This window comes from Eptesicus fuscus, chromosome 4, assembly GCF_027574615.1.
Source record: "Eptesicus fuscus isolate TK198812 chromosome 4, DD_ASM_mEF_20220401, whole genome shotgun sequence".
NCBI classification, from domain to species: Eukaryota; Metazoa; Chordata; class Mammalia; order Chiroptera; family Vespertilionidae; genus Eptesicus; species Eptesicus fuscus.
This window is the reverse complement of record NC_072476.1, coordinates 323,807-351,761: the sequence shown is the minus strand read 5'-3', so window position 1 is coordinate 351,761 and position 27,955 is coordinate 323,807. Positions and strand designations below refer to the sequence as shown.

The 27,955-nt window shown below is 59.8% G+C and overlaps 2 protein-coding genes across 2 annotated transcripts in view; one reads left to right on the top strand and one right to left on the bottom strand.

The window, feature by feature from the left end:
* Positions 1-1,155: 1,155 nt before the first annotated feature.
* On the top strand, positions 1,156-21,740 carry GPRC5B (G protein-coupled receptor class C group 5 member B). Its single transcript, XM_054714377.1, has 4 exons — positions 1,156-1,279; positions 9,809-10,822; positions 17,601-17,713; positions 19,993-21,740. Exons 2-4 carry the CDS (start codon positions 9,817-9,819, stop codon positions 20,035-20,037), a joined length of 1,164 nt encoding a protein of 387 aa, XP_054570352.1. The 5' UTR covers positions 1,156-1,279; positions 9,809-9,816; the 3' UTR covers positions 20,038-21,740.
* A 625-nt stretch (positions 21,741-22,365) lies between these two features.
* IQCK (IQ motif containing K) overlaps positions 22,366-27,955 on the bottom strand; it is a 113,862-nt gene continuing 108,272 nt past the window's right edge. The window contains exon 9 of the mRNA XM_054714376.1: positions 22,366-23,231. Within this exon, the coding sequence (XP_054570351.1) occupies positions 23,158-23,231 (74 nt within the window). The 3' untranslated portion in view covers positions 22,366-23,157. The remainder of the gene's footprint in view (positions 23,232-27,955) is intronic.

The following is a 27,955-nucleotide window of genomic DNA, read 5'->3' as shown; positions in this document are numbered from 1 at the left end:
ACCCCACCCGCAGGGAGGTGGGGAGCAGGGGCCATCTCCCTGTTGTGTCCTGTAAGTCCTGAATGGGATGGGGTGAGGGGGGTCTCACTTGAGAAACTGGAGTTGTGGGGTCCTCAAGTTCTAGGGTGTTTTAGGGGATACCTGAGGAATCTGCCCTGCAGGTCACCTAGGGAACCTGTTCCATGGGAGCAGCGCGTGGAGAGCAACTTCCCAGGCCCAGTGGGAGCAATGCCCGTCTGACGGTGCGGGGAGGAGGGGCCAAGGTGGGCTCTGCAAGCGAGGCTGCCTGGACCCTTCCTGCCAGTCTGCGCTCATCAGCGGGCGTCCTGGCTGTGCCCAGAGTGTTTGCGGAGCGCAAAGCCGGAGGCCCGGGGCCTCGGAGTGTGTGCGCACCCCGAAGAGTGGTGTACGTGGATGTGTGCCGCGTTGGTGGTGGGGGTCTTGTGTGTATGGGCACGCGAGGGCGCACCGAGTGGACGTGTGAATGTGTTTGGAGGCCAAGGACGCGGTGTTGAGCCGGTGTCCGCAGAAACCGGACATGTGGCGGGACCGGGGGTGGGGGGCCAGTGTTCGGACCTGCGTGGAAGAGGCCGAGCCGCGGGTGTGCCTGGTGGCCTACGGGGGATGGCGCACTCTGGGTCCGGTGCTGGTTGTTGCGGGGAAGTTATCGTTTAGGAACCCGCGCTGGACAGGGCCCTGGGCGGGGCCAAGGCCCTACACCGGACACTCCTTGGACTTTGCCTCCCAGCGTGTGTTCCCGCGGCCGGATCAGCCCGGGGACGCGTCGGGCCTGCTTATGGCGCACTGTGGACGTGGGGGGAGGGCCCCGAATTTGGGACAAGGACCCAGGAACTGGCGCCGGCGGGTGCGCGCTATTGGTGTGGGGGTTCAGTGTGCAACAGTTAGCGAGCGAGGCGGGGACCCGGCCGGTCTCGGAGGCTTCAGGGGCGGGGCCTGCGAGAGGGGCGGGGCTTGTAGAGAGCGGGGCCTGAGGAGGGCGTGGTCGGGGAGGCGGGCTTGTGGGGGCGGGGCCTGCGGAGGCGGGACCTTGCATGGGGCGTGGCCTGCGGGACCCTGAAGGGGCGGGGCCTGCGGAGGGCGGGGCCACGGCTGCAGCCGCGCGGGCAGGCCCGGGGGTTCCTGGCGCCGCAGAGGTTCGCGAGGGCGAGCAGTGAGGCCGGGCCGGGTGCGCGCGCGGGGCGGGCCGCGGCCACGCTGCGGGGATGTGACTCGGGCCGAGCGCCAGCGGGAGCGTCGGCGCTGCGGGCCGTGGGGCTCGGTGAGTGCGAGCCGTGCTAACGGGGCGGAAAGCGCTGTAGGGACTCCAGAAACTTTTCCCGCGTGGAATTGGGAGGATTTGGGGGGGGGGGCTTCTTATCCTTTTCTCCCCCGCCCCAAGGGGTTAGTGAGTTGGGGAAGATGGGGATCCGGGTCCGGGGATCGTAGTGAGGTGGGCGAGGAGCCGCAGGGAGCAGGGCGTGCAGAGGCGGGGACTGGGGCGGGTGGGGGGCTGCCTCCCTGGACCAGGCAGAGATCCAAGTCTCGGAGGAGAGTCTGGGGCGACGCAGGTAAGGCGGCCGGGCGAGGTGCCAGGGAGTCCAGGCGCCCGAGGGGCTCGTCCTGCGATGGAAGTCGCTGCAGGGCCGGGGCTGCGCTGCCAGCTCGTGGGCTGACCGCAGGCCGGGCCGGCGGAGCGGGCGCACAGGGCCGGGCTCTGGGGGGAGCCGCGCACCTGCCGCGGGGCCGGAGGGGCGGCCGCACACAATGGCGGGACCGGGCCGGGCTGGGGGTGACGACTCGTCCTGCGCTGCGTCCCCTAACCTTCGGGGACGCGGGCTCTCCCGCCGCGGGACTCCTGCCTCCCGCACCCACGTCGGTCCGGGGAGCTGGTTTACCCGCGGAAAGGGGGCGCCTGCCGCAGAGGACCGGCCCCCTCCCCCACACACCAGCGCAGCTCTCGGCCCATTCCCAGGCCTCTGCTCTGTCTCTCCCGAACCTGCCCCCCGGCCCCGCACACACGCTGTCCCCGTGCGCCCCTGGGCGCTCCTGGGAGCGGACAAAGACCCCGGAGGCGTGGCGGGCGGCGGCGTCCCCTCCGGGGCCCGGGCCCCACTGCGCCAGGCTTGGGGGCACCGAGCAGAGCCGGGAGGAACTGGGGTCCTCGCAAAGGCGGGGGTTGGGAGTGGGGAACTTGGCACGGAAGCCTCGGAACTTGAGCCCAGAGCCTTGATTTAGAAATGTCCTCGGTGCGGCGGGCGCTCTCGGAGGCCCGGGCCGTGAGCAGCGGAGGAACGTGATCGGATGCCCTCGGCGGCCGCGGCCGGAGCCCCCCGCCCCCCCCCCCGCCCCCCGGCCGTGCTTCTCGGCGGGTGGGCACGTCCTCTCGGTCCCCCGCGCTCGCTGGAAAGGGGTCAGCCTGGCTGGGAAGGGAGAGGACGGGAGAGGACGGGGGGCGGAGCTGCAGAAGCCCCAGGTCTCCCGATGGATGTGTGTCACCAAGTGACCCGCCGCGAGCTGGGCCTGGGCGGCGGGGCGGGACTGCCCGGGGCGCCCGGAGCAGGTCAGTGTGTCGGACGTAACTTCTGTTCGGGTGAGGCTGCCGGGAAAGCAGCGGCCGGGTGCTGTGCTGGGAGCTGTTTGGGGTGACATTTTGTGGAGCCCTGCGAGAGGGCCCGCTGCGGAGAGAGCTCTGCGGTGCAAGGACTGGGAGGTGGGGATGAAGTTGGAGGAACTGAACAAAGGCCATTGTGGCTGGAGCTCCCCGCAGATGTGTGTGAGCGTGTGTGTGTGTGTGTGTGTGTGTGTGTGTGTGTGTGAGAGAGAGAGAGAGAGAGAGAGAGAGAGAGAGAGAGAGAGAGAGAGAATGTGTGTGTGTGTGTGTGTGTGTGAGAGAGAGAGAGAGAGAGAGAGAGAGAGAGCAAGCATGTGGGCACTTGGTGGCCGCTGTGACTGGACTGGATTGCTGGGACCAGCCAGACCACAACCTTTGGGGCCCCGGAAAGGAGTTTAGGCCAGAGAACCCTTGGAGGTTTGAGTGGGAAGCCAGGAGATCTGAGTTTTAAAAGCTCCTTTAACCTCAACAAGGACACAGGATGCAGCTTCTTCATTTTGCCTCTGGGGAAAGCAAGGTGCTGGGACCTCCAGGTCCGTGTCCAGCCAGCGGCTCTGTGGGTGCACTCAGCGAGTTCAAACCCACTCCCACTTTTAAGCAGTTCTTGTCGGCCCTAAGGAGCCCCAGCCGAGCCCCCCGGGGAACACTTGCACAGCGCTTCCTGGGGTTCTGAGTCTGCGCGCTTCTTCTCTGAATCACAGCCCAGAGGAGCCTCCTGCCCAGCCAGCAGCTGAGGGTGGAATTTGCATTTAAATTATCGCTTTCATTCACCGGATCAGAGAGGCTTTGCAGATTCACGTGCAGAGAGCTGTGTCTGGCCACGCTCTTTACTGACCTCTGAGGGTAAATCGAGTGCCCCCAGCTGGCCGGTGGTCCGGGCCGCACTGGGGAAGGGAGATTATAACACCCTGTAATTGGGAAGGGTAGCAGAGGGTGAGATTGTGGTCTAGGAAACAGCTTAACTTCAGGAAACTTTGTAACCGCTTGATCCGGTCCCAGCAGGAAATTGGGGTGGCTCTCAGGGGGGTGAGCTGCAAGGATTGCTCCCGGGTCAGGAGAGCTCCACAGCCTCCTGCCAGCCCCCAGGGGCAGGGGCGGAAGGGCAGGCCTGGAGGTCAGGTTTTGGGAGAAACGGGTTCTAGTCCCAGCTTGACCTGTAAATTCCACTAAGCCTCTGGCTGGTCTGCCTCACCTCTACCTTCTCTTCCCCGTGGGGCGATGGGGACCATGGTTGTCTTTTTAATAATGAGCGGGAACCCCCTACACCCTGGGCGCCGGGCACCTCCCTGGGACTTGTCATGCACTTGCCACGCCAGCCTTTTGAAGGCGGCACTGTGGTGCCTCCGAGCAGCAGACAGAGGAGCGGGCAAGGTCACGGGCTGCCTGCTTCCCTCCTGCTGCCTGAGGCTGGCAGGCTGATTCTGGGCCAGCTGTCCTCTGGGGACTAAACTAGAGCCCTCCCCACCTTTCTTCTTTCCCTCCCATGTTCTCCCCCGCCCCCCCGCCCCACACACACACAGTCACCTTCAGAGAAGGCGGTTCAAGATGTCTCTGAGCTGCTGGGCCCTGGGAGGGACCTGGTGGAGGGTGGGGCTCCTGGAGCCCGCGGGTGGCCCAGGAGGCCGGTCGGACCGAGCTGAGGGACAGACGCTGGGTGTACTGCCTCCTCCACTGCCTCCTCCACGTGAGCGGGAGGCAGGGGGCTGGTTCCCAGGGACTGGCTCAGCCTGGCGCTGCGTGTCCTGGCCCTGACTCCTCAGCAGACACCCCGTTTTAGGCACCCAGGCTGACCTTGGGCCCTCTGACCTGGTTTCTTTCAGGAAAATCATCCTCACAGTGAGGCACCCCTCAGGAGAGTTTGGGGGTTCCCAGAACAGATCACCCCAAAGGTGTTTCCCTTCATACCGCCTCTGGGACCGCTCCTTGGGGTAGGAGGGGGAGGCTGGGAACCAGTGGTGGACGAACTCCTGGGTGAGCCCCCCTCCACCTCCCTCTCCAGGCCATCGCCCCCGAAGGAGCTCACAGCCTCGGACCAGGGAGATCAGCCAGATGTGTCTGTTTAGATCACAGACACTATATTAACGCTTACCCTACGTTAACTACTGTTCTAAACCCTAATTATTATCTTAATCCTCACACAGCCCTACTCAGTGGGTGCTGTTATCACCCCATGTGGCAGATAGGAAACTGAGGCAAGAAAGGTTCAATCAGCTGCCCGGGCCCCAGAGGCTGCTGGCAAGTAGCAGGAGGAAGACCCGGTGCTCGGTGCACGTGGCTGTCAGGGACTCCTCCTACATTCCTCCTCATTCCTCCCAGCTTCTGCAGGCTGCTCGGGTATGAAGAATGCACTCCGCCACCTGCCAGCCCCTCTGGCCCCTCTTCAGGGAGAGTGTGTGTGAGTGTGAGAGAGTGTGTGAGTGTAAGAGAGTGTGTGTGAGTGTGAGTGTGTGAGGCTGTGTGAGAGGGTGTTGAGAGAGTGTGAGGGTGAGTGTGAGAGAGTGAGTGTGAGGGTGTGTGAGTGGGAGTGTGTGAGTGAGTGAGAGGGTGTGTGTGTGAGAGGGTGTGTGAGTGAGTGTGAGGGTGTGTGAGTGTGAGAGAGTGAGTGAGTGTGAGGGTGTGTGAGTGTGAGAAGGTGTGAGTGAGTGAGGGTGTGTGAGTGAGTGTGTGAGTGAGTGAGAGGGTGTGTGAGTGTGAGAGAGTGTGAGTGTGAGAGAGTGAGTGAGTGAGAGGGTGTGTAAGAGTGTGAGGGTGTGTGAGTGTGAGAGAGTGAGTGAGTGAGAGAGCGTGTGAGTGTAAGAGGGTGTGTGAGAGTGTGAATGTGAGGCTGTGTGAGTAGTGTGAGAGGGTGTGTGAGGGTGAGAGTGTGTGAGTGAGTGTGAGGGTGTGTGAGGGTGAGTGAGTGTGAGGGTGTGTGAGGGTGAGAGTGTGAGTGTGAGATAGTGTGAGTGTCAGAGAGTATAAGTGTGAGTGTGAGTGTGTGAGGGTAAAAGTGTGTTGTGAATGTGAGAGAATGTGTGATTGTAAGAGAGTGTTGTAAGTGTGAGAGTGAGTGAGAGGTGTGTGTGAGAAGAGTGTGTGTGAGTGCGACTGTGAGTGTATGTGAGAGAGTATGTGTGTGTATGAGAGTGTGTTGAGAGAATGTTTTATGAGATGTGTGTGTGAGAGTGCGTGAGTGAGAGTGTGCGTGTAAGAGTGAGTGTGAGGGTCAGAGTGTGTGTGTGAGGGAGAGTGAGTGTCACATAGTGTGTGAGTGTGAGAAAGTGTGTGAGGGTGTGTGTAGGAGGGTGAGAGTGTGTTGAGAGAGGGAGAGAGAGCAATGCAGTGTATTCAGGAGCATCTGAGTGTGGAATGAGTGTGAGTCTGGGAACTGAGTCTTGCACATTGCTTCAGTTTTATCTGTTCTTCCCTGAGGAGCTGCACGCTCCCACCCACAGGCGCGCTGCCCTTTCCTCATCCCGTGCCGTCACCTCCCTCGTGCTGACTGACCCCTCTGGTCTGTGTGATCCGGTTTGGGCTCCTGAACCGCTGCTCCCCCTGAGATGTGGGGGCGCCCATGGCTGTGCAGCACACCTGGCTCTCCTGACAGTAGGCGCCTGCCCGGCCGCAGGTGGCATTCTGGCGCCCCTGCTCCCTGTGTCCCAGCTCCTCGCACAGCGCACCCCTGTGTCCCCCACCCTGGGGACTCCCTGCTGCTGCTGCTGTTCCCCATTCGAGGGTGAAAATCTGACTGAAACTCAGACCCCGGCCCCTCCGCCATCTGATGGCGATGAGGACACCTGCCCCCAGTGCCCTGAAGGCAGGGCCCATGGTTAGCAATTCACTCATTCATTCGGAAGTGGGTGCGAGCCTTGCCGTGTGCCAGTCGCCAGGGCCTTCGTGCAGAACAAGATAGACAAGGGCCTGGGGTGGTGGAGGGATAACGGACCAAAGAGCAGCACAACAAAATGACGGGGGATTGTGGGCCTGCGACAGAGACACAGATCAAAGGCACTGACGGCGCTGGGCGGGGCGGACTCAGGTGGACCGGCGGGAGGAGGACCCGCCAGGTGACAGGCTGACAGCCTGGGCCGCCGTGAGCCCAGTGACAATGGCGCACTTGTTCGTCTCTCGGCTCCACGGCTTCCTGCTGTGGGACCTGGGACGGCCCCTGACCTCCCGCTGTCTCCTGAGACAGGGAGGTGGGCGAGTGCTTGCTTCGCCCTGTCCTTGCACAGACCATAAGGCACTACTGTGCGGGCATGGCCGAGCGCCAGCAGCACAGCGAGGGGGTGAGGCGGCAGGTGCTGTCGCTGTCACCACGGCCCCAACAGAAAGCTGCGGCGAGGGGATGGAAGCCGGACCTGGGCCATGCCGGAGCGCCTACAGTGTTAGGAGCCGGGGCCCATCGTGATGGTTACTTCACCTTGTTAGCTTCTCGTGGTCGGAAGGTCAGCCAGGAAGCGGGGAGATGGGGCACCACGTTCTGCGTGTAGCCAGGCCTGGGGAGAGGAGGGGTCCCCTGAGGGTGAAGGAGGCCAAGCTCTTGCCAGGAGGGGACACAAGATGGGCCCGAGGCCGAGGCTGGCTGCTCCCCTAGCATTGTCAACGCCAACCGCAGGCGGCCTCAGGCCTTCGCAGCCTGGAACTGCTGACATTCAGGGCTGGGTCACTCTTTGTATGGCTGCGGGGGGTCTGTGCACTGTGGGAGCGTCAGCAGCACCCCTGGCCTCTACCCACTAGATGCCAGCTGCACCTCGCTCCCCAGTTGTGACAACCAGAAGTGTCCCTAGAGGAGGCCAAATGCCCCTTGGCTTAGGGTAAGGGGCGGGCGGGGCCAAGCCTGCAGAAGCCCATTCCTGCCCCGCCCTCCAGCCCTGCGGGGAGGAGCCTGGCTGCCCGTGACCATGACCGTGACCGGGAGGCTCTGTGGGACATGCCTTGCTGAGAAGCCCTCGGGTCGGCTCCGTGGAAGCAATGCCCGGCCCTCTGCAGGGCGGCCCGCGCGGGAGCAGGTGGCCTCTAGTCCTGGCACAGCCAGCGCTTCCTCACGCTGGCATCCCGCTTGGCACAGGACTGTGAGGAGCAGCTCTGTCCAGGGCAGCTGTCCCAGAGGGTGGTCGGGGCTGTGCCACTGGGCGTGCAACAGGGGTTACATCACGCGATTCAACATTTCCCGGGAGAAGTGCTTCGATGGGTCGTTTTCTTTAATTTATTTGTTTATTTATTGGTTAATCCTCACCCGAGGGTATTTTTCCATTGACTTTTAGGGAGAGGGGAAGGGAGAGGGGAAGACAGAGATACCGATGTGAGAGAGACACATTGATTGGTTGCCTCCTGCCTGCGCCCTGACCAGGCACCGGGGAAGAGCCTACAACCGAGGTACGTGCCCTTGACCAGAACTGAACCGGGCCCTTCGGTTGGCAGGCCTACGCTCTATCCACTGAGCCAAACTGGCTAGGACTGGCTTGCTTTCTTTTAAATGCGTTCATTTTAAGGACTTGGGGAGCCAGTTAATAATACCTACACAGGCAGTGTGTGGACAAGGCCTAAGTGGCTGCCGTGGCCAGGGTGCCAATGTCTGGGGTGCACCCTCGCTGCTGACTTGCCCGAGGGGGTGCTGTGTAAGAGCATCTCTTGCCAAGCGCCTCCCTCGCTCGCCTGCCTGCTCTCGTCTGCAGGCGGAGGGGCCGGACGTGCAGCACCAGGCTCCTTCCCCGTCCGCGGCATCAACAATTCACCCCCGAGTTGGTCTCCCAGCCACGGCAGGGTCAGAGCTGTTCACAGGGCCCCAGGCGGGAACTGAGAGGGTGGCCGACACACGGTCACTCAGGGAAGCCCAGGGCCCGCTGGAGCTGCCTGGAGGGGCCGTTCCCGCCCGCACTCAGGGGTGCCCAGGCAGTGAGGTGGCTGCAGACGCTTAGCAAAGGGTCCGGAGGCTTTTGTGAGGCAGGAGGCTGGCTCCCTTCCAAGCCCCGGGCTGTGGTGGGGGTGGAGGAGGGGTCCTGTGACCTCCATTTTCCCTGAGCATCTACTTTGCTGGAGTCAATACCGGGGTGCTCACCCATGACCTCACGCCGAGGGGTCATGGCAGTGTCTGAAGGTCTTTTGGGTGACAATTCGGGGAGGTGGGCTGCTTTGGGCATCTAGTGGGTGGAGGCCAGTGGTAGCCCCACCACATGGAATGACCAGGCGTTAAGTGTCAGGATTTCAGGGCGGAGAAACCCTGTGTGTGCTGATGGAGACGGACAGCTGGCCCTGGAGACAGGCAGGCAGGGAGGACGGGAGAGGGACCCTAGAAGCAGAGTGAACGGGCACAAAGTGAGATGTGATTGACTAAGAGACCGAAGAAGGGGCTCTGATGGAGAGGAATGGGAGTGTGACCACGCCCGGCCAGAGGGGACCGTGTGGGAGCCAGGCCTGCAGGGGGACCACGTTCCTTGCTGTGGCTCCAAGTGTCCAAGTGGAGGGAGCGGGAGGGGCGGGAGCCCTGGGCTAAGGGGGCTGCTGTGGACTCCGGCTTCCGCGGGGACCAGAGTGGGTGCCGGGGAGCGCCCCGTGGGCATCCCTGGGAGAGGCTGGCATGGAGTGAGATGGGTTCTTGGGAAATCTCTGGAGGGGATGCGAGGGTGGGGACTCAGGATGGAGCGGGGAGCCAGTTCATTGGGCACATGGTCCTGCAGCTGAAGTGCGGGAGGCTGCCAGGGGCTGGTTGTGTGACCCTGGGCAGGTGCCCCGCCTCCTGGGGGTGGTTTGTCCCTGGGTAAGGGCCGGCCCGGACCGTGTTGTCACCACGTGCCGGCTGCTGACACGAGAGACTGAGTGGCCTTGGTGGCTGTGCCGGAACTGTCTCTTTAAAGTTTCATTTTACTGCCTGAGTTTTGGAGGTCAGATGTGGCCTCAAAGTCAGACGATGACGGTATTCCCAGGAAGGGAGCCTCGCTCTGCTCTCCCCTCTCCTCCAGGCGCTGGTGATGAGTCACTGCTGTTCCCTGGGCCTGGCCCCGGGTGCAGATGGGGCCCGAATCCACCCACCCCAGTACCCCCACCCCCGGGGGGGGGGGCGGGAGGCTTGTCCTTAGTGTCCCAAGGCACCACATGGGCTGGCAGATTTGCAATGAGGTGGAGCAGTCCGGGGACTGGGAGGCTTACGATGCATTGATGTTTTTTCCCCACCCCCTGCCCCCCACCCCAACTTTCCTGGAACATGCGTGGTGCCAGAGAGGAAGATGGGAGCCCTCGGAGCGCTGGCCCTGCTCCTGCTCTGCGCGGCCGCCGCGGGGGCCTCCGAGAACTCCAGCACGTCCCGGGGCTGCGGCCTGGACCTCCTCCCGCAGTACGTGTCCCTGTGCGACCTGGACTCCGTCTGGGGCATCGTGGTGGAGGCGGCGGCCGGCGCCGGCGCCCTGATCACGCTGCTCCTGATGCTCATCCTGCTGGCGCGGCTGCCCTTCATCACGGAGCAGGAGAAGCGGGACCCCGTGGGCCTGCACTTCCTCTTCCTGCTGGGCACGCTGGGCCTGTTCGGGCTGACCTTCGCCTTCATCATCCGCGAGGACGAGGCGGTGTGCGCGGCGCGCCGCTTCCTGTGGGGCGTGCTGTTCGCGCTCTGCTTCGCCTGCCTCGCCAGCCAGGCCTGGCGCGTGCGGGCGCTGGTGCGGCGCGGCCGGGGCCCGCCGGGCCCGCACCTGCTGGGCGCCGCGCTCTGCCTGACGCTCGTGCAGGTGGTCATCGCGGCCGAGTGGCTGGTGCTGACGGTGCTGCGCGACGCGCGGCCGGCCTGCGCCTACGAGCCCGCGGACTTCGCGCTGGCGCTCGGCTACGACCTGGCGCTGCTGGCGGCCGCGCTGGTGCTGGCGCTGCTCGCGCTGTGCGGCAAGTTCCGCCGCTGGAGGCGGCGCGGCGCCGGCCTGCTGCTCACGGCCGCGCTCTCCGCGCTCGTCTGGGCCGCCTGGCTGACCATGTACCTCTACGGCAACGCGCGGCTGCGGCCCGGCGAGGCCTGGGGCGACCCCACCCAGGCCATCGCGCTGGTGGCCAGCGGCTGGGTCTTCGTGCTCTGCCACGCCATCCCCGAGGTGCACTGCGCCCTGCTGCCCGCGCCGCGCCAGGACGCGCCCAACTACTTCGACGCGCCGCAGCCCCGGGTGCGCGAGACGGCCTTCGAGGAGGACGCGCCGCTGCCGAGGACCTACCTGGAGAACAAGGCCTTCTCCATGGACGAGCACGGCGCAGGTAGGCGGCTCGCTGCGGGGCTGGGGGGCCATCTGTCCTGAAAGACTCTCTTCCCTCTGGGGACAGGGGCGGGGCCGCTCCGGCAGGTCAGAGCCCACAAGCATTGACCCCTGTGTGGAAACTGGCCCAGAAGTGGATTTTTTATTTAGAATTGTGCCCTATAAATTGCCAAGTAATTTAATGTAAAAATCCAGGTCTCTGGCTTTGAAAAGCTGGATCTGGCCCTGCCGCCCGTCCCAGCCAGCAGCAGCTGGCCGCAGGGACCACCTGCCATCCTCAGCCGGCACAGCTACTCCTGCAGGTGCTGCCGGCCCAGCCACACCCACCACCAGGGTCGCATTCATTTTGCCCTGGCAGGGGGCATGTGCAGCGGGTGCCAGGTGATGAGGGCAGTGCTTGGGCCCTCCCCTCCCTCTGGCAGAAATGCAGACACTGAAGCCCTGAGTCAGGTGTCTGGATTCAGCGCTGTCTCTGCCGCTTCTGGATGTGGGGCTTTGAGTCGTTTCTCTCCTCTGTTACAAAAATAAAAGGTGCTTCGTGGCGCTGCCGTGGGAGGTGCCATGCTGGGTACCAGGCCCAGGGGTCGGTCCCACGGTGCCTGGCATGGGATGTGATTCTGGCGGGGCTCTTCTGAGAGCAGAGCCTGAGACCAGGCACAGATAGCTGGCTGGGGAGGTCGGGACGGGGGCTTCTCTGGGAGCCCAGAGGGCACAGTGGGCAGGGCGCGCAGAGGCCAGCAGCCGGCGGGGCCCAGCGGCCGGGGAGCCTCTTACTCGGCTCCTCTGGAGCAGGTTCTTCCCCACAGACCACCGGGGCGCGATGGTCATGCATTGCCTGAAGTGGGTGTGAGTTTGCACATTCCTTGTTGATCTGTCACTTTGTCAGGCTCCGAAGGCTCTGTTACCCCGGAACACTAGGAGCTTGAAGGTCTAGTCTCCTTGCCGTGAAGTGGGGATGCTAGGACTGCCCATGTATTTTAGGGTCTTCAAAAGGGGATGGCTAACCTTTGTTGCGTGGCATTTTAGTAGCTAATCTCGTTTAATACGTACAGTGACCCCATGAGGTCCCCTTTGCAGACAGGTAACTGAGGCAGAGCCCGGTGTGGACCAGGCAGAATTATTCTTCTCAGAGCGTCCCTGATGCATCAGGACGCTCTGTGCATTGAGAAGACGGGGGTTCAGTCCCATGTCATGGAGCTGAAGCCGCCACTGGTTCAGTTCAATCCTAAGTGCGCAGGAGAGCGGGGCGGGGAAAGTGGGTTTTCTGGCTCCCATTACATGCATCCCTTCCTGGGGAAATGCAACCGATACGTCCGTCCGAGTAAGATCCAGAGACCAAGGGAACTGGACCCAGGTCAGGACCAACAGGTGCAGGGGGGGGTGGGGTTCCATCTGTTACACCCTGACATGTACCAGAGCCAAGAAACTTGTCTTTTAGTCCCCTCTCTTCTCCCAGAGAAAATACTAGTAGTGTTATTGCCCCTTTCTGCTGACTAAAGTTGAGTAATACTCATGTAGGAGGCTCAGCAAATAGAAATAATAAAAATTACTCAAAATACCCTTGCCCAAAGGCAGTGCTCCCATCTTGCCAGACTGAGTCTCTCTCTCTCTCTCTCTCTCTCTCTCTCTCTCTCTCTCTCACTCTCTCTCACACACACACACACACACACACACACACACACACACACACGACGATGCCGTAGAGCTGTTCATAACCTAGCTGCACTTAAGAATCCCCTGAGCAGCTTAAAGACGGACGGTGCCTGTCCCTTACTCTGTAAGTCTCGGCCCAGACACTGCAAGCTCCGAGTGACTGTGAGGTGTAAGCAGGTTGAACGCTGGGCTGGGAGTGTGCTTGCCTCACGCAGCACCACGGCCGAGGCCTCTCCTGCCAGTGACTGCGGAGCAGCGCGTCTGTTCCCATACGTGACGTCGTTCCTGGTCTCCAGCTGGCGAATGTCCCGTGTGTTTCTGGCTTCCTGTATAAAGTTATGCTGCAGTGAACATTTCCTGTTTTTCTGTATCTTTCAAATTTTTTATTTGCAGTTGGTATTCAATATTATATTAGTTTCAGGTGTGCAACCCAGTGGTTAGACATTTATATAATTTACTAGGAGCCCAGCGCACGAATTTGCGTGGCGCAGCCCACCCACCTGCAGCCCTGCCGTGACACGGTGCCTGTCCATGCAGCGCTCCAGTGCCGGCCCCGCCCCCAAACCCGCTGGCCTTCTCTGGCCGCTTCAAGCCCCGCCCCCGGTTCCTCTGGTCACCTCGGCTGGTCACCTGGGGCTGGTCCTGCCGCCCCGTCTGGTCTCCGGAGCAACGCGGCGGCTCCGCCCTGTCATGGCGCCAGAGGAGAACGTGGGAGCCTCCCGGCTGCTGTGCTCCTTCCCCTGGCAGGTGGGCCGCGGGGCACTCAGAGTGCAAACAGTGGGTGGCAAAGGACTGGTGAGGGGGGCGCTATGGGCTCTCACCCCTGCCCTCCCCAGCACGGGATGGTCCCACCTCCTCCAGGCGCCTCCCCGCTTCTGTCCCGTCTCCAGAGCAAAGCCCCAGCTAATATGCTGATGACCTGGTTGTTACCCATTGTGGCATCCCACCCATTAGCATATTAGCTCTTTATTCGTATAGATGGAGTGATCCCCCCATAAGTCTAGTACCTACTTGGTCTCATCCATTGTTATTACAGTATTATGTATACTAATAAAAGGGTACTATGCTAATTAGATCAGACATCTTCTGGATGTCCTTTGGACAAAGCCACAGTGGCGGGGGGCCGAGACAGAGGTGGTTAGTGGTGATCAGGCCCCCAGGGGAGAGCAGTTAGGGGGCTATCAGGCCGCAGGGGAGAGAAGTTAGGGGGCGAGCACGCCGCAGGGGAGAGCAGTTAGGAGGTGATCAGGCTGGCAGGGGAGCAGTTAGGGGGTGATCAGGCCAGCAGGCAGAGGCAGTTAGGGGGGATCAGGCCATCAGGCAGAGGTGGTTAGGGGGAATCAGGTCAGCAGGCAGAGGTGGTTAGAGGCGATCAGGCAGGCAGGCAAGCAAGCAGTTAGGAGCCAGCAGTCCTGGATTGCGAGAGGGATTTCTGACTGCCAGTTTAGACCCGATCCCACGGGGATCCCACAGGGATCGGGCCTAAACTGGCAGTCAGACATCCCCCAAGTGGTCCCGGATTGGAGAGGGTGCAGGCTAGGCTGAGAGACTACCACCCCACAATGCACGAATTTCGTGCACCAGGCCTCTACTCTATAATAATAAAAGCATAATATGCTGATTAGACTGGACAGCCAAATGACATTCCAGACGTCATTCTGGACGTCCTTCCAGATGAAGCCACTATGGCAGGGGCCGAGGCAGAGTGGTTAGGGGCGATCAGGCAGGCAGGTGAGTGATTAGGATCGATCAGGCAGGTAGGCAGGCAGGCAAAGTGGTTAGGGGTGATCAGGCAGGCAGGCAGGCAGCCAAGTGCCCTTGATCAACTAACTCCCTGCAAAATATAAAATAAAAAATTCCCAGACTGCACCTAAAGTTGCACCAAAGAATCAGTGCCTTCGAGTCCTGATATATACTGCCCCCCTCTAATCATCGTATGAGAGCCCTATTTCCTCACGTCTTTACCAGCCTTGTATGTTGTCAGACTTTTTTAATAGCCCTGTTTTGCATCAGCCCACATGTGTATCCACTGACATTTCCATGGGACCCGCAGGGCAGCTCCAGGCAAGCCGTGCCCTCAGAAAGCTCAGAGGCTGGGTCGGCATCTGGCTGTGCTGCCCCTGTCCCGGGAGCCCTGGCTTTGCCTGCAGGGACGCCTGGCCACGCTCCCGTGCACGGTGAGAGAAGCTGTTGTCAGCTGCGGCGCTGACCTCAGCCAGCTTCTGTAAGGAACCGGCCCCACAGCTGGCCGGACGGGAGCTACAGTGCCCTGGTTTTTGCATTTTCACCTGCTGGCCTTTCAGGCTCTCCTTCCTTGAAAGTTGCCTTGGCTTTCAGAGGTGGGATGCATCCCAGGTGGCCTGTGGCTCAGCCTCGCCCGCAGCCTCTGCTTCCTCATTCCCTTCCCCCAAGGAGGCCCCTGATATGCACCACCTCACCAGCCTGCTGCTTATGGATAAGTACCAACAAGGCATGAGGTATGTGAGTAAAAGATTAAAATACGCTGACGGATGTAGCACCTCAGGTCACATCTCGGGCAGTGTTAGCAGGCGCTTGAAATGCTCACCTTTCCACGAGCAGGAAAGGAAAGAGTTCTTTCTTCTGTGAGGGATTTGGGCTCAGATCTCGTTAGAGCTGAGGGCTGTTTAAACCCTGGCCCTTAGCTTCCCAGTGGAAGGCCCTCGGTGACTTTGGGGAGGTGGGAGGGCAGGGCCATGCTAGCCTCACTCACAGAGTCTAGACAGGGGAGGGCAGGTGTTCAACCTCTGATCTTTGATTCCTGTGGGACCTATGGGTGAGCCCTGCTTGCCTTTCAGAGTTGACCCAGGTCAGAATGGGGTGTTAGCTGGGATTCTTGAAGTTGCAAGTAATGAAAATCTGATTTTAATCAGCTTAAGCAAAGCAAGACTACAGCACAGCAACAAAACTGGTCGACTAAGGAGGAAGCTTCAGGAGTGGTTTGATCGGGAGCTCGAAGTGACAAGATTTGGTCTCTTTCCATTTCTTAACCTTTTAGCATCTTGGCAGCCCAAAGCTCTAGGCTTGCACAGAGTCCCAGTAGAAAAGAGGAACATTTCCCAGGATGCTAGAGAAAAATCCCAGAGTTAGCTCTGATTGGACCTGATGGCCCTTCCTGAGCCAATCAGCATGGCCGAGAGATATGATGCCCTGACTGGCTAGGCCTAAGTCACATGCCCACCTGGAGGCCAGGGGAGGATGCCACTGTAGCCAACACTCAGGGGCTTAGAATGTGGGGGAGGGATGTTTCCCAGAGGAGAGGGCCCTTGGGCCAGTGCACCCCACAGCTGGGCAGTGCAGCAGAGTCCCCACCACAGCTGCTGTGTCTGCACTTCCCTCCTTCAAGCGGATCAGGCTAGGGATTGAGAGTGGGACGGTCTCCTGTCCCTGCTGGGCCCGGCGGCCCCTTCTCTGCTTCCCAGGAAGGACATCTCCTTGCTCAGAACGTGCACAGGGCTGTGAAGGCTCGGAGATGCTAAAGCAAAAGAGGTTTTCATAAGTGTGTCTTGGAACTTGCGTTCCCTATCCTGCCTCAGTTCCTTTGGTCCAATCTGGGCCCAGCTCTCCCCAGTGTCACTTGAATTTAAGTTGCTTCTAATGAACTAAGTGTGGTGTTCGTTCGAACCTAGTATCGGAGCTAGTATAGTGTGATCCTTATGAACACAGCTTCTCTGCCTGAGTTTGAATACTGATTCTGTCCCTTATCAGCTGTGTGACCTTGGGCGAGTTACTTAATCTCTCTGTGCCCCATGGAAAGTGGAAATCATAGAAGTGCCTATGGTGCTATGAAAATTAAATGAGTTCATAGATATGTACAGTATTCTTCTCAGGCCTGGCTCCTGGCTGGCATCCTGTGACGGTGAACTGTACTGCCAAGGTGGTTGTGGGCCCTGTCCCCAGGAGCTTGTGAAAATTGCAAGATCTCTTTAGTCAGAAAGATGATCCCTCAGCAAAGACTCTCAGGAGAGGTCTCCCCGAACAGTGCCTTCGCTGAAAGCAAGTTCGTGGAGAGGACGCCGCACCGTGGAGGTGACTTCTGTTCTGACTTTTAAACAGTCCTACTACCTTCTCCACTACGTTTTAATAAGAATGTTTTTTAGAGCAGTTGTAGGTTCACAGAAAAATTAGCAGGAAATACAGGCTGTTCCCACAAACCCCTTCACTAACAACGTGCATCTTACGTTAGTGAATCTTCACTATTAGCCAGAGCCGTCACGGACCTGTGGGCGCACTCACGCCTGGTCCGCACAGCTCTGTGCTCTGGACAGGTGCATGCTGTCCTCTCCACCGTGAGTTCTGGTGCGGAATAGCTCGCGGCCTGAAGGTGCCCGCGCTCCGCCGTTCATCGCCAGCCCACCGCCAGCGCACTAACGCCTTTACAGTCTCTAGCTTTGCCTTTTCCAGGACGTTATAGTTGGCATCACACAGTGTGTAGCCCTTGCAGGCTTAGCAATATGCATTTAAGTTCTTCTGTGTCGTTAGGCTTTTCTTTATTAAAAAGGGGAGAGAATCTCTGGAAGTACACAGCAGGTAAGAAACGCGGCTTACCACCTTCCAGAGGTAGACCGCCTGCATGTTTCTCTGTCTTTGCTTCAGATCTTAATTCTGTCCTGTCCAGCAGGAGCCCCGGGCTGGTCCAAGCTCCGCTGTGCCCTGCCTTTCCTGTGGGACGCCCTCTGTCACATGCCTTGGTCCATGCTCTTCCCTGCTTCTGTGTGTGGGACACGGCGTGTTGACGGCGTGATGTTGAGCTGGCCATGAATGGCCTGCTGTAGTGGGTCTTTGGTCCGGGGGACCTGGGAGTGCAGGGTGTGTCCTTGTCCCCTGGAGCCTTGCAGGTGGGGAGGGGAGGCCTGGCCTGTCCACCTTAGCAGCTGCAGCCTGGACTCTGCAGACTCCCGCCCCCTCGCTCCCCCCCCCCCCCCCCCCCCGCCCAGGATGGGTCGCTCAGGGCGGAGAACAAAGCCCCTCTGTGACTTGTTGGGAGTCAGGCTGTGACAAAGCCGGAGGGAGGGCTGCGTGCTGGAGCGTGCTGATGCAGGGGAGGAACACAAAGCCGTCTCTCTTCCTTGTTGTTTTGGGGTGTGTGTGGCTCCCGCCTCCCCCAGCTCTCCGGACAGCAGGGTTCCGCAATGGCAGTTTGGGAAGCAGACCCAGCGCTCCGTTTAGAAGCAATGTGTACCAGCCGACCGAGATGGCCGTGGTGCTGAACGGCGGGACTGTGAGTATCACAACTGATGTTTTGGCAGAAACCTGAGGGGAGAGACGGGGTGGGAGGGAACAGCTCCCACAGGGACACAGCTCTGCAGGGGCTGCTAGGCCTGTGCAGACAGCAGCCCTAGCAGATGCTGCAGCGGGAACACAGCGAGGCTTGTTTCTCCTACCCTTCTCCACGCACCTAGGCCCCTATAGTGTACCACCTGCACCCTGTGTACCACCTGCACCCAGTGTACCACCTGCACCCAGTGTACCATCTATACCCGGTATACTATACTGATTGTACCACCTGCACCCAGTGTACCACCTGCACCCAGTGTACCACCTGCACCCAGTGTACCACCTATACCCGGTATACTATACTGATTGTACCACCTGCACCCTGTGTACCACCTGCACCCTGTGTACCACCTGCACCCAGTGTACCACCTATACCCGGTATACTATACTGATTGTACCACCTGCACCCAGTGTACCACCTGCACCCTGTGTACCACCTGCACCCTGTGTACCACCTGCACCCAGTGTACCACCTGCACCCTGTGTACCACCTGCACCCTGTGTACCACCTGCACCCAGTGTACCACCTATACCCGGTATACTATACTGATTGTACCACCTGCACCCAGTGTACCACCTGCACCCAGTGTACCACCTATACCCGGTGTACTATACTGATTGTACCACCTGCACCCAGTGTACCACCTGCACCCAGTGTACCACCTATACCCGGTATACTATACTGATTGTACCACCTGCACCCAGTGTACCACCTGCACCCAGTGTACCACCTATACCCGGTGTACTATACTGATTGTACCACCTGCACCCAGTGTACCACCTATACCCGGTATACTATACTGATTGTACCACCTGCACCCAGTGTACCATCTATACCCGGTATACTATACTGATTGTACCACCTGCACCCTGTGTACCACCTATACCCGGTATACTATACTGATTGTACCACCTGCACCCAGTGTACCACCTGCACCCAGTGTACCACCTATACCCAGTATACTATACTGATTGTACCACCTGCACCCAGTGTAGCACCTACAGATTCCCTTAAGTGTCCCTGTATCTTGGGGCTCTTGTCCCCAGTGAATTCTTGGGTTTCCTCATACAGAATGTACCTCTCTCTCCCTGGGAGGTGACTTAGGAAAAGCCCAGAATTACGAAGTGGATTTTGCTGACACCCAACCTAGTCAGGCCCCTTTAGCCCTCCCTCCCTGCGCCAGCTGGCCCCGGGCTGTGCCGCTCCCACTCCCGAAGAGTTATCTTGAGAAACTGAAGTGGCTCTCGTTTCCCGTGAGCACAAAAGCAGGTTAGCTAGCTGACGCCAAACAGACCTCACAGCACCATCACTGTCTCTTTTGCCTGTGAATGGCCTCCTGTCGCTTCTCCATCGAATCAGCCGCACTCTCATCCCCACATTGAATGCCAAGCGCTTCTTCCTAGGCGCATGAGCCACTGCACGTGCGCATGGGTTCCATTCCTTCTGTCATGTGCCACGCCCATGCCCGGCCTCGGGGCTTTGTGTAGGATGTGGTCAGGGCTGGCTGCCCTGGGGCAGCTCCTGCCTGTGGGTGCTGTCGGCGTTGCCCTGCGGGTGGGAAAGACCCCCAGATTCCCACACTGCAGCCCTCACCCCTCACTGGGCTGCCTCCTCGTTGGGAAGAGCCTGACTCGAGCCCCGCTGTTATAATTAATATGATTAGAAGGTGGCCCCAGAGGTCAGTCCTCAGCCCCCCTGGTCCCTTCAAGAGGGAAGAGCACCCTGACTCAGAAGGTGAAGGGTTTCTGGGTAAGGAAACATTTACTCTGGCGCATGACCCAGAGAAAGAAGGTGGGCTTCCCGAGAAGGCAGGGCCGTGGCCCCCAGCCCAGGAGAAGGCAGGGCCCTCGGCACCCAGCCCCAGGAGAAGGCAGGGCCCTCGGCACCCAGCCCCAGGAGAAGGCAGGGCCCCCGGCCCCCAGCCCCGGGAGAAGGCAGTGCTGTGGCACCCAGCCCCGGGAGAAGGCAGGGCCCTCGGCACCCAGCCCCGGAGAAGGCAGGGCCGTGGCACCCAGCCCGGGAGAAGGCAGGGCCGTGGCACCCAGCCCGGGAGAAGGCAGGGCTGTGGCACCCAGCCCCGGGAGAAGGCAGGGCCCCCGCACCCAGCCCCAGGAGAAGGCAGGGCCGTGGCCCCCAGCCCCGGGAGAAGGCAGGCCTCACACCTTGTGCCGTGGGGATGCTCACTTCCTAGCACAGAGCTTAGTGTGTTTCCTTGCTTCCAGATCCCAACCGCGCCACCGAGTTACACGGGAAGACACCTCTGGTGAGAGCCGCAGGCCGACCTCGGAGGGCGCGTCCCGCTGCTGCTCTGGGAGGAGTCAGCCGCCAGGCCGCAGCCGGAGCCCTGGAAACCCTAGGCCAGGGCCAGTGTGATGTGAACCTGCTGACCGGGAAGCTAACCCTCCCCCACAGCCCAGCCCCTCGACCCCGCACACTGCAGCGAAGCTAATTGCCAGTAGTGTTAGCTCCCTCACAAACGGCAGGAAGCCCGTCGCATCCTCAGGGTGGGCCAGCCCTGCGCTCATGGCTGGGGGCCAGGCAGCTGTGGGTGAACGTGGAGGGGCCCCCACGACCCGCGGCCTCCTGGAGGTGCCGGCCGTGGAGGGGCCCACGGGGCTCTCCACCTTCTGCACTTTCGGGGTCAGGAGCAGTTCAGGAGGCTGTGGGTGTGAGTCAAAGGAGAGGCCGATGGAACCGGGAGGCAAGCTGTCGCCGCGGCCTGGAGGTGCTGTCAGGTGCCAAAGGGGTGCGGTCTGGGAGCGGGGTGACCACTGCGCCGCCCTGGGGCCTCTGAGCCCGTGTCCGAGGCAGGAAAGCGAGGCGCTACCTCCCCGGCCTCGTGCCCGCTACCATTCATTTCAAAGGCTGACGTGGGGCCACCAGCTTGAAGCCCGGGGTCAGCAGGCGGGCGGGCAGCGCCTCAGCACATTTTCCCGGATGGGCACCGGGTGCCTCCGGGTGGAGGGTGGCACTGCTGCCTGGCATGGGGCGAGCTGGGTGCAGCATCGAGCTTTCTGCTGCGTGTGCGGGGAGTGGTACATCGCTAACTGGGTGCCTGCAAGGTCCATGAAAGTGGTTCGAGTCCCCCAAGCCCGTTGTCCTGTCGTGGCTCCCACCCGCCCCCGCCCCCCGGCCCCCTGCGTTCCAACGGCTCAGCCCCAGCCCGCGCGCTGCACTGTTTGGCCAGCACCGCCCTAACCGTGCTCGGCGAGTCTCAGCTGATGGCATGGGCGCACAGGAGGCTGGGCCCGAACAGCCCAGACACCTTGAACCTTTTAGAAAAATGGAGAAGGTTAGGATTTGGAGAGAGGAACGGGCCTCTTCATAACCAATGTGTCTGAGCTGAGTGTGTTTTAATAAAACTGACTTTTCTCAAGGCCTAGTCTCTGCTGTCCCCCTTCCCTCCCCCGCCCCCGCCTAGCCCAGATCTGTGTGGCCCTCCTCCCGGTTCCCTCTGGCCAGCACCTACGCCCAGCCCAGGGTCCGGCCGCTCCCAGGACCCCACCCCAGCCTGAGGCAGGAGCAGCAGGGACAGGTGGGAGCTCAGGGGCGGGGGTGAGGGGGTGGCAGTGGCAGTTGCACTGAATTCTCAAAATATAAAAATCTTCCGACACCTGTGTCCAGGCCACTGGGAGCCGCCTGCGTTACACATCCTTGTGCCAGGAAATGGTGGCTCAGCCCCGGTCCCTGGAGTCCTTCGGAGCCCCGACCCCACCCGGGACTCGGGACTTGGCTGCAGAGCCCTGCAGGGGAGTTCGCACCCCCCTTCCCTGGGCGCAGGTGCCCAGCATGCCAGGTGAGCTCGGGGCAGCGACTGCCAGCATGTAACCTTTGACCCCACTCGTGGATCAGCTTTGTGTCGAGGACTGAGATCTTTTCCCTTCTTTCCGTGAAGCCCCTGACAGTGACTGCTCTGCGTTTTGCTTTATTCGGGCGCTAAGATGGGCGCAGGCTGAGCGTGGTCCTGGGCGGGGGGGGGGGGGGGGGGGGAGTGAGCCAACTGCCGTTTCCTAGTGATGTCACCCAAAGGTACAGAGAGGTGTCTGTGCCCAGGGGCGCAGCCCACTGCCCCACAGAGCCAAGTTCAAGGACAAAGTTGCGTGGCACCTGTTTCTGTGAACAGCCTTGTTGGGGAAGAGGATCTGAAGAGGGCATCGGTGGTAAAAGACCTAATCGTAAGCACACCTGTCCATGTTCGCCTACAAACCACCGTGAGCTCTAACAGCCACGCGTGCCCCCCTAATGTAGAATGGTCCTTAGAGGCTGGTGTCTCCCCTGGAGATGAGGGGAGGTCGGCTTGGAGAGCTGACAGGCATGCCGGGAAGCTGTGCGCCCCAGGGTCTCGGGTCTGTGGTTGGAAGCTCGGGGTCCAGTGCCTCCCGCTCCGGTCCCTGCAGACGTAGGGGTCTCCTAGGTCGGCCAATGCCGAGTTGAACCCAAACTGAAGGGAGAGTGTGGCTTTCGTGGCCTGATGACGCAGTGATGCACCAGTTCACAGGAGTGCCCCGCGGGTGCTGTGTATCAACTGATAAAGAGCTACGGCTCATTTTTGATAGACAGTATGTATTTATTAAATGTACTAACGTGTGTTTTATAATGTACCTTCATCCTCCGCTGGCTGACTCGCATACTTATAAGAAAAAAATCATTAAAGAAATTTCAAGACAATCAAGGTGCACTATACATGACTGTATATAACTATTACAAACTGAAAAGGTTGTAAAGCATCAGCAGATGGATTTTATTTTCAAAATGCTATTCTTAACACAAATAAAGGCTTTACTATTTACATGAGATGTGTGGTAGCTTTCAACCCAATACAACCACAAGGCTACGCCTCTGGCTCTTTGAATGGGAAAATCCTGGTTAATGGCAAACCACTGACCAAATGAGGGTCACACACCAGCTTGCCCACGAAGTGAGGAGCTTGCAGGGTATGGGGCCGGCCTCTCACCTTGGTGGTGGGAAGGTACGGGCCAGCTCCGTGGAAGTGACCGCAGGCAGCAAGGCCTTTCATGAAGAGCATGTACCAGGTAAAGAGACCACGCAGGGGTCAGGACTTAAATTTAAACATGGCTCTTTGCCAAGGTGGCCAAAGTGGGACATGGGTAACCAGGACACTTTACTGCTTACAACTGGTTGTTGTACATTTTAAAGGCGACTGGTGTAGAAGAATACTGAGGCACTGAAGAAATAGATGGCTGAAAGAATCAAATTTAGGGAAATGCAGAAAGACTAGTAAAGCAATAGTTACTTGCATTTACAAGTGCTGTTTTACGTTTTCTAGCCGTTAAATCTAGTTGGTAAAGAAATACCAACAGAGGAAGAAATACCAACTTGGACTCTGCCTGAACCTGGTCCCTGGTGCTCGAAGGGAAGGTCCCTGGTCAAGGAGCGGAGGTCGGGGTGACAGCGGCCTCTTCCTCCTTTGCCTCTTCCTCCTCCTCCATGGTTTGTTTCACTGCAAAGGAACAAAAGAAGAGGTCAGGACTGGTTGACCCGCCTGGACAGACTGGTCATTTGGAAATCGAGAACTGGTGTGCGGAGAAGGCCAGTTGTGCCAGCTGCTGGGCTGACCCCAGATGCGCACATGGGGTCTACGGCCACCCTTAGGTCAGTTCAGGAGGTCGGAGTGCACTGGCAGGTGGGGGACGGAGGAGGAAGTTTTTCTAAAGATGACAGATTCCAGCTCTGGCCTCAACTCTGTGTCACACTCACCCCCCAAATTAAAAACTCCAGATAGCTTGGGGTCAGCACAAGGTCAGAAGGGCATCTTTTCCAGACTTTCATGGTCTGGGATCCTGATCATTTCCCAAGTCAGACAAAGAGGAAAGGGAGCTGAACACAGCGTGGCACTGTTGTGAGGAACACTGTCCCATCAGATAGCAGCACCTCCCCCAAATATGGCCCCGTCTCCTGGTGGGAGGAGGGAGCCTGTCACTCCTGGCTCTAGGGTCAGGTCCTGCCGGATGTGAGCACCTGAGGGCTATTCTAAGCGAGGCACAGGCCCGCTGGCTTTTGTGGAGAGCCGGCGGGACAGAAAGGATGGTGGTTTCCACCGTGTGGGGCAGGGTTCAGGCGAGCCCACTGGATCCTGGTCCTGGCCTCCCAGCGACTAAGGCCACAAACGGGCAGACCCCAGCCCGGGGGAGGCGTGGACCCCGACCCGTGCAGCGTGGCTGCTCCCAGGTGGGAGCGGCTGAAGCTTGGGGCAGCGCAGACCAGACCAGTAGCTTCCGACTTAGGTGACACAGGCTGCCCAAGGACACGGTTTATTCAAAGTCCATTTCCGAATCACTGCCTGTGTGGACTTGCAATTGCAGCATTTCCATTGGCCCCGCCCCATTCCCATCCTGGCCTCGCCCCATCCCTCACCTTGGCCCCGCCCCATCCTGGCCCCGCCCCCACCTCTCCATCCTGGCCCCGCCCCCACCTCCCCATCCTGGCCCCCCCCCACCTCCCCATCCTGGCCCCCCCCCCACCTCCCCATCCTGGCCCCACCCCCACCTCCCCATCCTGGCCCCCCCCCCACCTCCCCATCCTGGACGCTGCTGGTGTGTAAAGATGCCCAGGTGACAAAGGAAGCATTGGAAATGGCATCCCCCAGAGTCGCCTCTGTTTAATAACTAGCAAAATGTGTATTGTATTTATTTAGGTTCTCATAAGTGTATTAACTCAAACCAGAAAAACACTTCAGTACGAGGAGCCCGTGCTCTGGGAACAGGAAGCACTTTTCAGTGTGTGTGCCTTTCTGTGCCATGTGCCTGCTGGCTGACCGGGAGGAGGCCCACAGACGCCCCGCACACAGCTGGCCTCCCCTGTTGACTAATGAGTCTGCCGACCACTGAAGACTGAAGGGCCTGGACAGGTGGCTGTGGAGCCTCCCCGTGCCCACCCCACCGCAGGCCATCAGTCCGAATCTGCGCGGTGCAGACGCTGGAGGCTGGCCCGTCCGTGAGCCAGGCGGGCATCTCCCCACAGGGCAGTGCCCCGACGATCCGAGGAAAGCCCAGCGCGCACGGACTAGCAGGTGTGGGCCAGCCCGTGCCTGGCATCAGAGCGCGGAAAGCAACCCGGGCGCCGTCCCGCTCGCCGGTGAATGCCTCCTGGCTCCGTGGACAGGGAGCTCCCCTCCGCGCAGACCGGGCCCTGAGGCTGAAGGAAGGTGCGAGTGGAGTGGGCCCCGTGTGGTTCTGTTAGACGCTGCAGGTCTAACCCTGAGGGACGCACCTAAGAAAGAACTCTACAGAAGAGCCGCGAGCCCTTATCAGGAAGAGGGGCAGGGCTCTGGGAGTGTGGCAGCCCTCTGCCTCCTCAAGGGGTGTCACGGGAATGCTTTGCCGGGACGTGTGCTTTGTAGGCACCGCGGTTTGCATGTGTACAGCCCTCCCGGAAAAGGAGAAAAGAAATGAACGTGGAGTAACTAGAACATAGAAAGGAACGGAGAGGAGTGATGTAGCTGCCTTGGGAGGGTGGGGCCGGGCGGGAGTGAGAGTCCCATCAGTGTCAGGAGGAAGTCAGTAGGGGGGGCCCCAAACCGAAGCGGACTGTCTGTTAGGGATGCAGACAGAACCGCCCAGAGGCAGCGGGAGTGCACGGGTGGTCTGAGGGGCAGCACACAGACGGCGCGTTCTGTTCGCTTTCCCCAAGGTCTTTCTGGCCCTGGGACGCGGTGCAGGGGTTACTTTGCTAAAAGTGTGAAGACAATGACGTCTCCTCAGTGGTTTCCCCCTGGGCTTGGCAGACGCAGCCGGCACAGGTAGGTGCTGGGGGGGCGGGCCGCAGCAGCTCCCGCCTCACTGCCCTGGTCCCCTTGGAGGCAGCGCACAGCCCGTCCGAGAAGGGTGGAGGTGGAGCCCTGCAGATGTACCATCCCTACTGCTCCAGGTAAGGCACCAGGATAGGGAGGCCCTGCATGCCAGCACACCCCCTCTTGGCCAGCCTTGGCCTCCATCCCGGCACAAGGGGCTGCCTGAGGCTGCAATGTGGGAGCAAGTTCAGGGGCCACCGTTCACTTGGTGTTGCCCAGACATGGCCTTGGCAACAAGGATCAGGCACAAATGCCAATTCCTGGGCCCCCGCCAGGCCTTCAGGGTCCGAATCTCAGGAGGACCTGAGGGCTACCCGCCCCCCCCCCGCCCCCCCCCCCCGCCCCCCCCCGCAGAGATCAGCTGATGGGAAAGATGGGAAAGAGCCATCCAGCCTCGCTCGGGTCTGAGGACCCGCCCCCGAGGAGGTGGGAGCAGCCAGGAGAGGACTGCAGGGTTCAGCCTCAGCACTGAGCGCCCAGGGCCTCGCACTCCACACCGCTCAGTGGGGTTACTGGGGCCTCAGGTGGCCTCAGGGAACTCACAGTCTAGGAGGAGGCGGGAAAATAAACGGAGTTACAGGAACCAGATATACACCAGAGAGACGCCGCTCCATTTAATGCTCATCCATCACGGCTCAGACCCCAAACAAAGGGGCAGTGTCACACTCTCCACACAGCAACTTCCCATAAGGAGCCTTACATTTTAATGGTTTTTTTAATCCTCAACAGAGGATATTTTTTCCGTTGATTTTTAGAGAGAGTGGAAGGGAGGGAGGAGCAGAGAGAGAAACATCAATGTGAGAGAGACACATCGATTGATTGCCTCCTGCCTCGCACATATTAAACTCAAGATCCCTCAGTCTATGGGCTGATGCTCTAATCACTGGGCAAAACTGGCTAGGGCAGTTAAATTTTTAATCCAATTAGCACCCGTTTCTGGGACGCTGGGTAAATAATAAGAACAAACACATCTATGGTCCTTCCTGACCCCTTCACACGTATGAAGTGGTGGAGAGGTAGGCGCTGCCATTTCCCCAAGTCACACGGATGAGGACACCGAGGCACACAGGGGCCATGCAACGGGTCTGAGATCACACTGTGGGCTGCCTGGCTCCTGTGTCCACGCCCTTCACCTCCACAGGGTCACAGTCTCACAGCTCCCTCCCCGAGAGAGGAAGATTTCTGTGATCATGGACCTGCCACGATGCCACAGACGATGGCACTCATTACCGTGTCAACAGTGGGAACAACCTACGTGTCCAGCAAGAGCGGGATGGCGAGGTATCTGATGCATGTCCGCAGCCCTTAAAACGTGCAAAGCTTGAAAGAAGAGGAGAAATGTCAAGGGGAAAACGCAGGGGCACATTTCCTGTAAATTTAATGATGCATGTTTGAACACTGAAATTTGCATCTAGAAATATCGTGGGGACAGGCGATCTTCCGCTGTGCTCGGTGGCGAGGTGGAAGCCAGCGTGGCGTCGCTGCATGGCAGGCAGCTCCACCACGCACCAGCACCGCCCCCTTCCCCTCCGGCCTTTCTGGGGAAGAAGATTTTTCCAAGAACAAGCGACTCCTCCTTTGCAGGCGCGCCTGGAGAGATGTTCACAGCGCGTCTGTCCGCGATGCCCAGCACCAAGTTGCATTCAGTACCTCCACTGAGGGATGGCCCCGCATCTCAACTGTGTTTATAACAACAAGCAAACGGAACACTAACCAGGCAAATGACTGACAGAAAATGGGGGGACTGTTTTTCCCCAATGTCTACAGCATACATGCATCGCTATACAATTGGGGAAAACTTTCTTTCAGAAAGAATTATTGGAAAATATATCAGACAGAAGAAAAAAGACTGTCAGGAAACCCACACCTCCACCGTGTGCCTGCCATCAGTCAGAGCCTGGACAGAGAACGGCCGGAAGGAGGAGGGGCCCAGGGCCAGCTGGCAGCGGCGGCCACCTCCCAGTCCCGTCAGACCCTCCGCGGGAGACCCGGAGACCTACCCAAAGGCGAGGCTGCCGTGGCAGGTGACTGTTCCCAAAACACTAAGGAAATGTTTTCTGGGAAAGGTTTCCACAGAATTCCCAGGGAAACATTTCCCCTCCATCTGCTAGCTAACAGAGGGGAGGCTTTGGAACCAAGCAGGCCTTGTTCCAAACCCTGACTCTACCTCTAGTGCTGCCGCTGGGCGACCCCACCTCCAGCCTCACCTTCCTCACTTGAGCGACTTGAGTAAATCTCTCCACCTTTTAAAAAATATATTCTTTATAGATTTCAGAGAAGAAAAGAGAGGGAGAGAGAGGAACATCAATGATGAGAGAGAATCATTGATCAGCTGCTTCCGGGCACGTCCCCCACTGCGGATCGAGTCTGCAGCC

What these genes read in the sequence shown, in the direction of transcription:
- GPRC5B (XM_054714377.1), top strand. Translation starts at nt 9,817, where the DNA reads ATGGGAGCCCTCGGAGCGCTGGCCCTGCTCCTGCTCTGCGCGGCCGCC. An exon ending in CATGGACGAGCACGGCGCAG is followed by an intron (nt 10,823 to 17,600) that starts GTAGGCGGCTCG and finishes CGCCTCCCCCAG; the next exon opens with CTCTCCGGACAGCAGGGTTC. An exon ending in TGGTGCTGAACGGCGGGACT is followed by an intron (nt 17,714 to 19,992) that starts GTGAGTATCACA and finishes CCTTGCTTCCAG; the next exon opens with ATCCCAACCGCGCCACCGAG.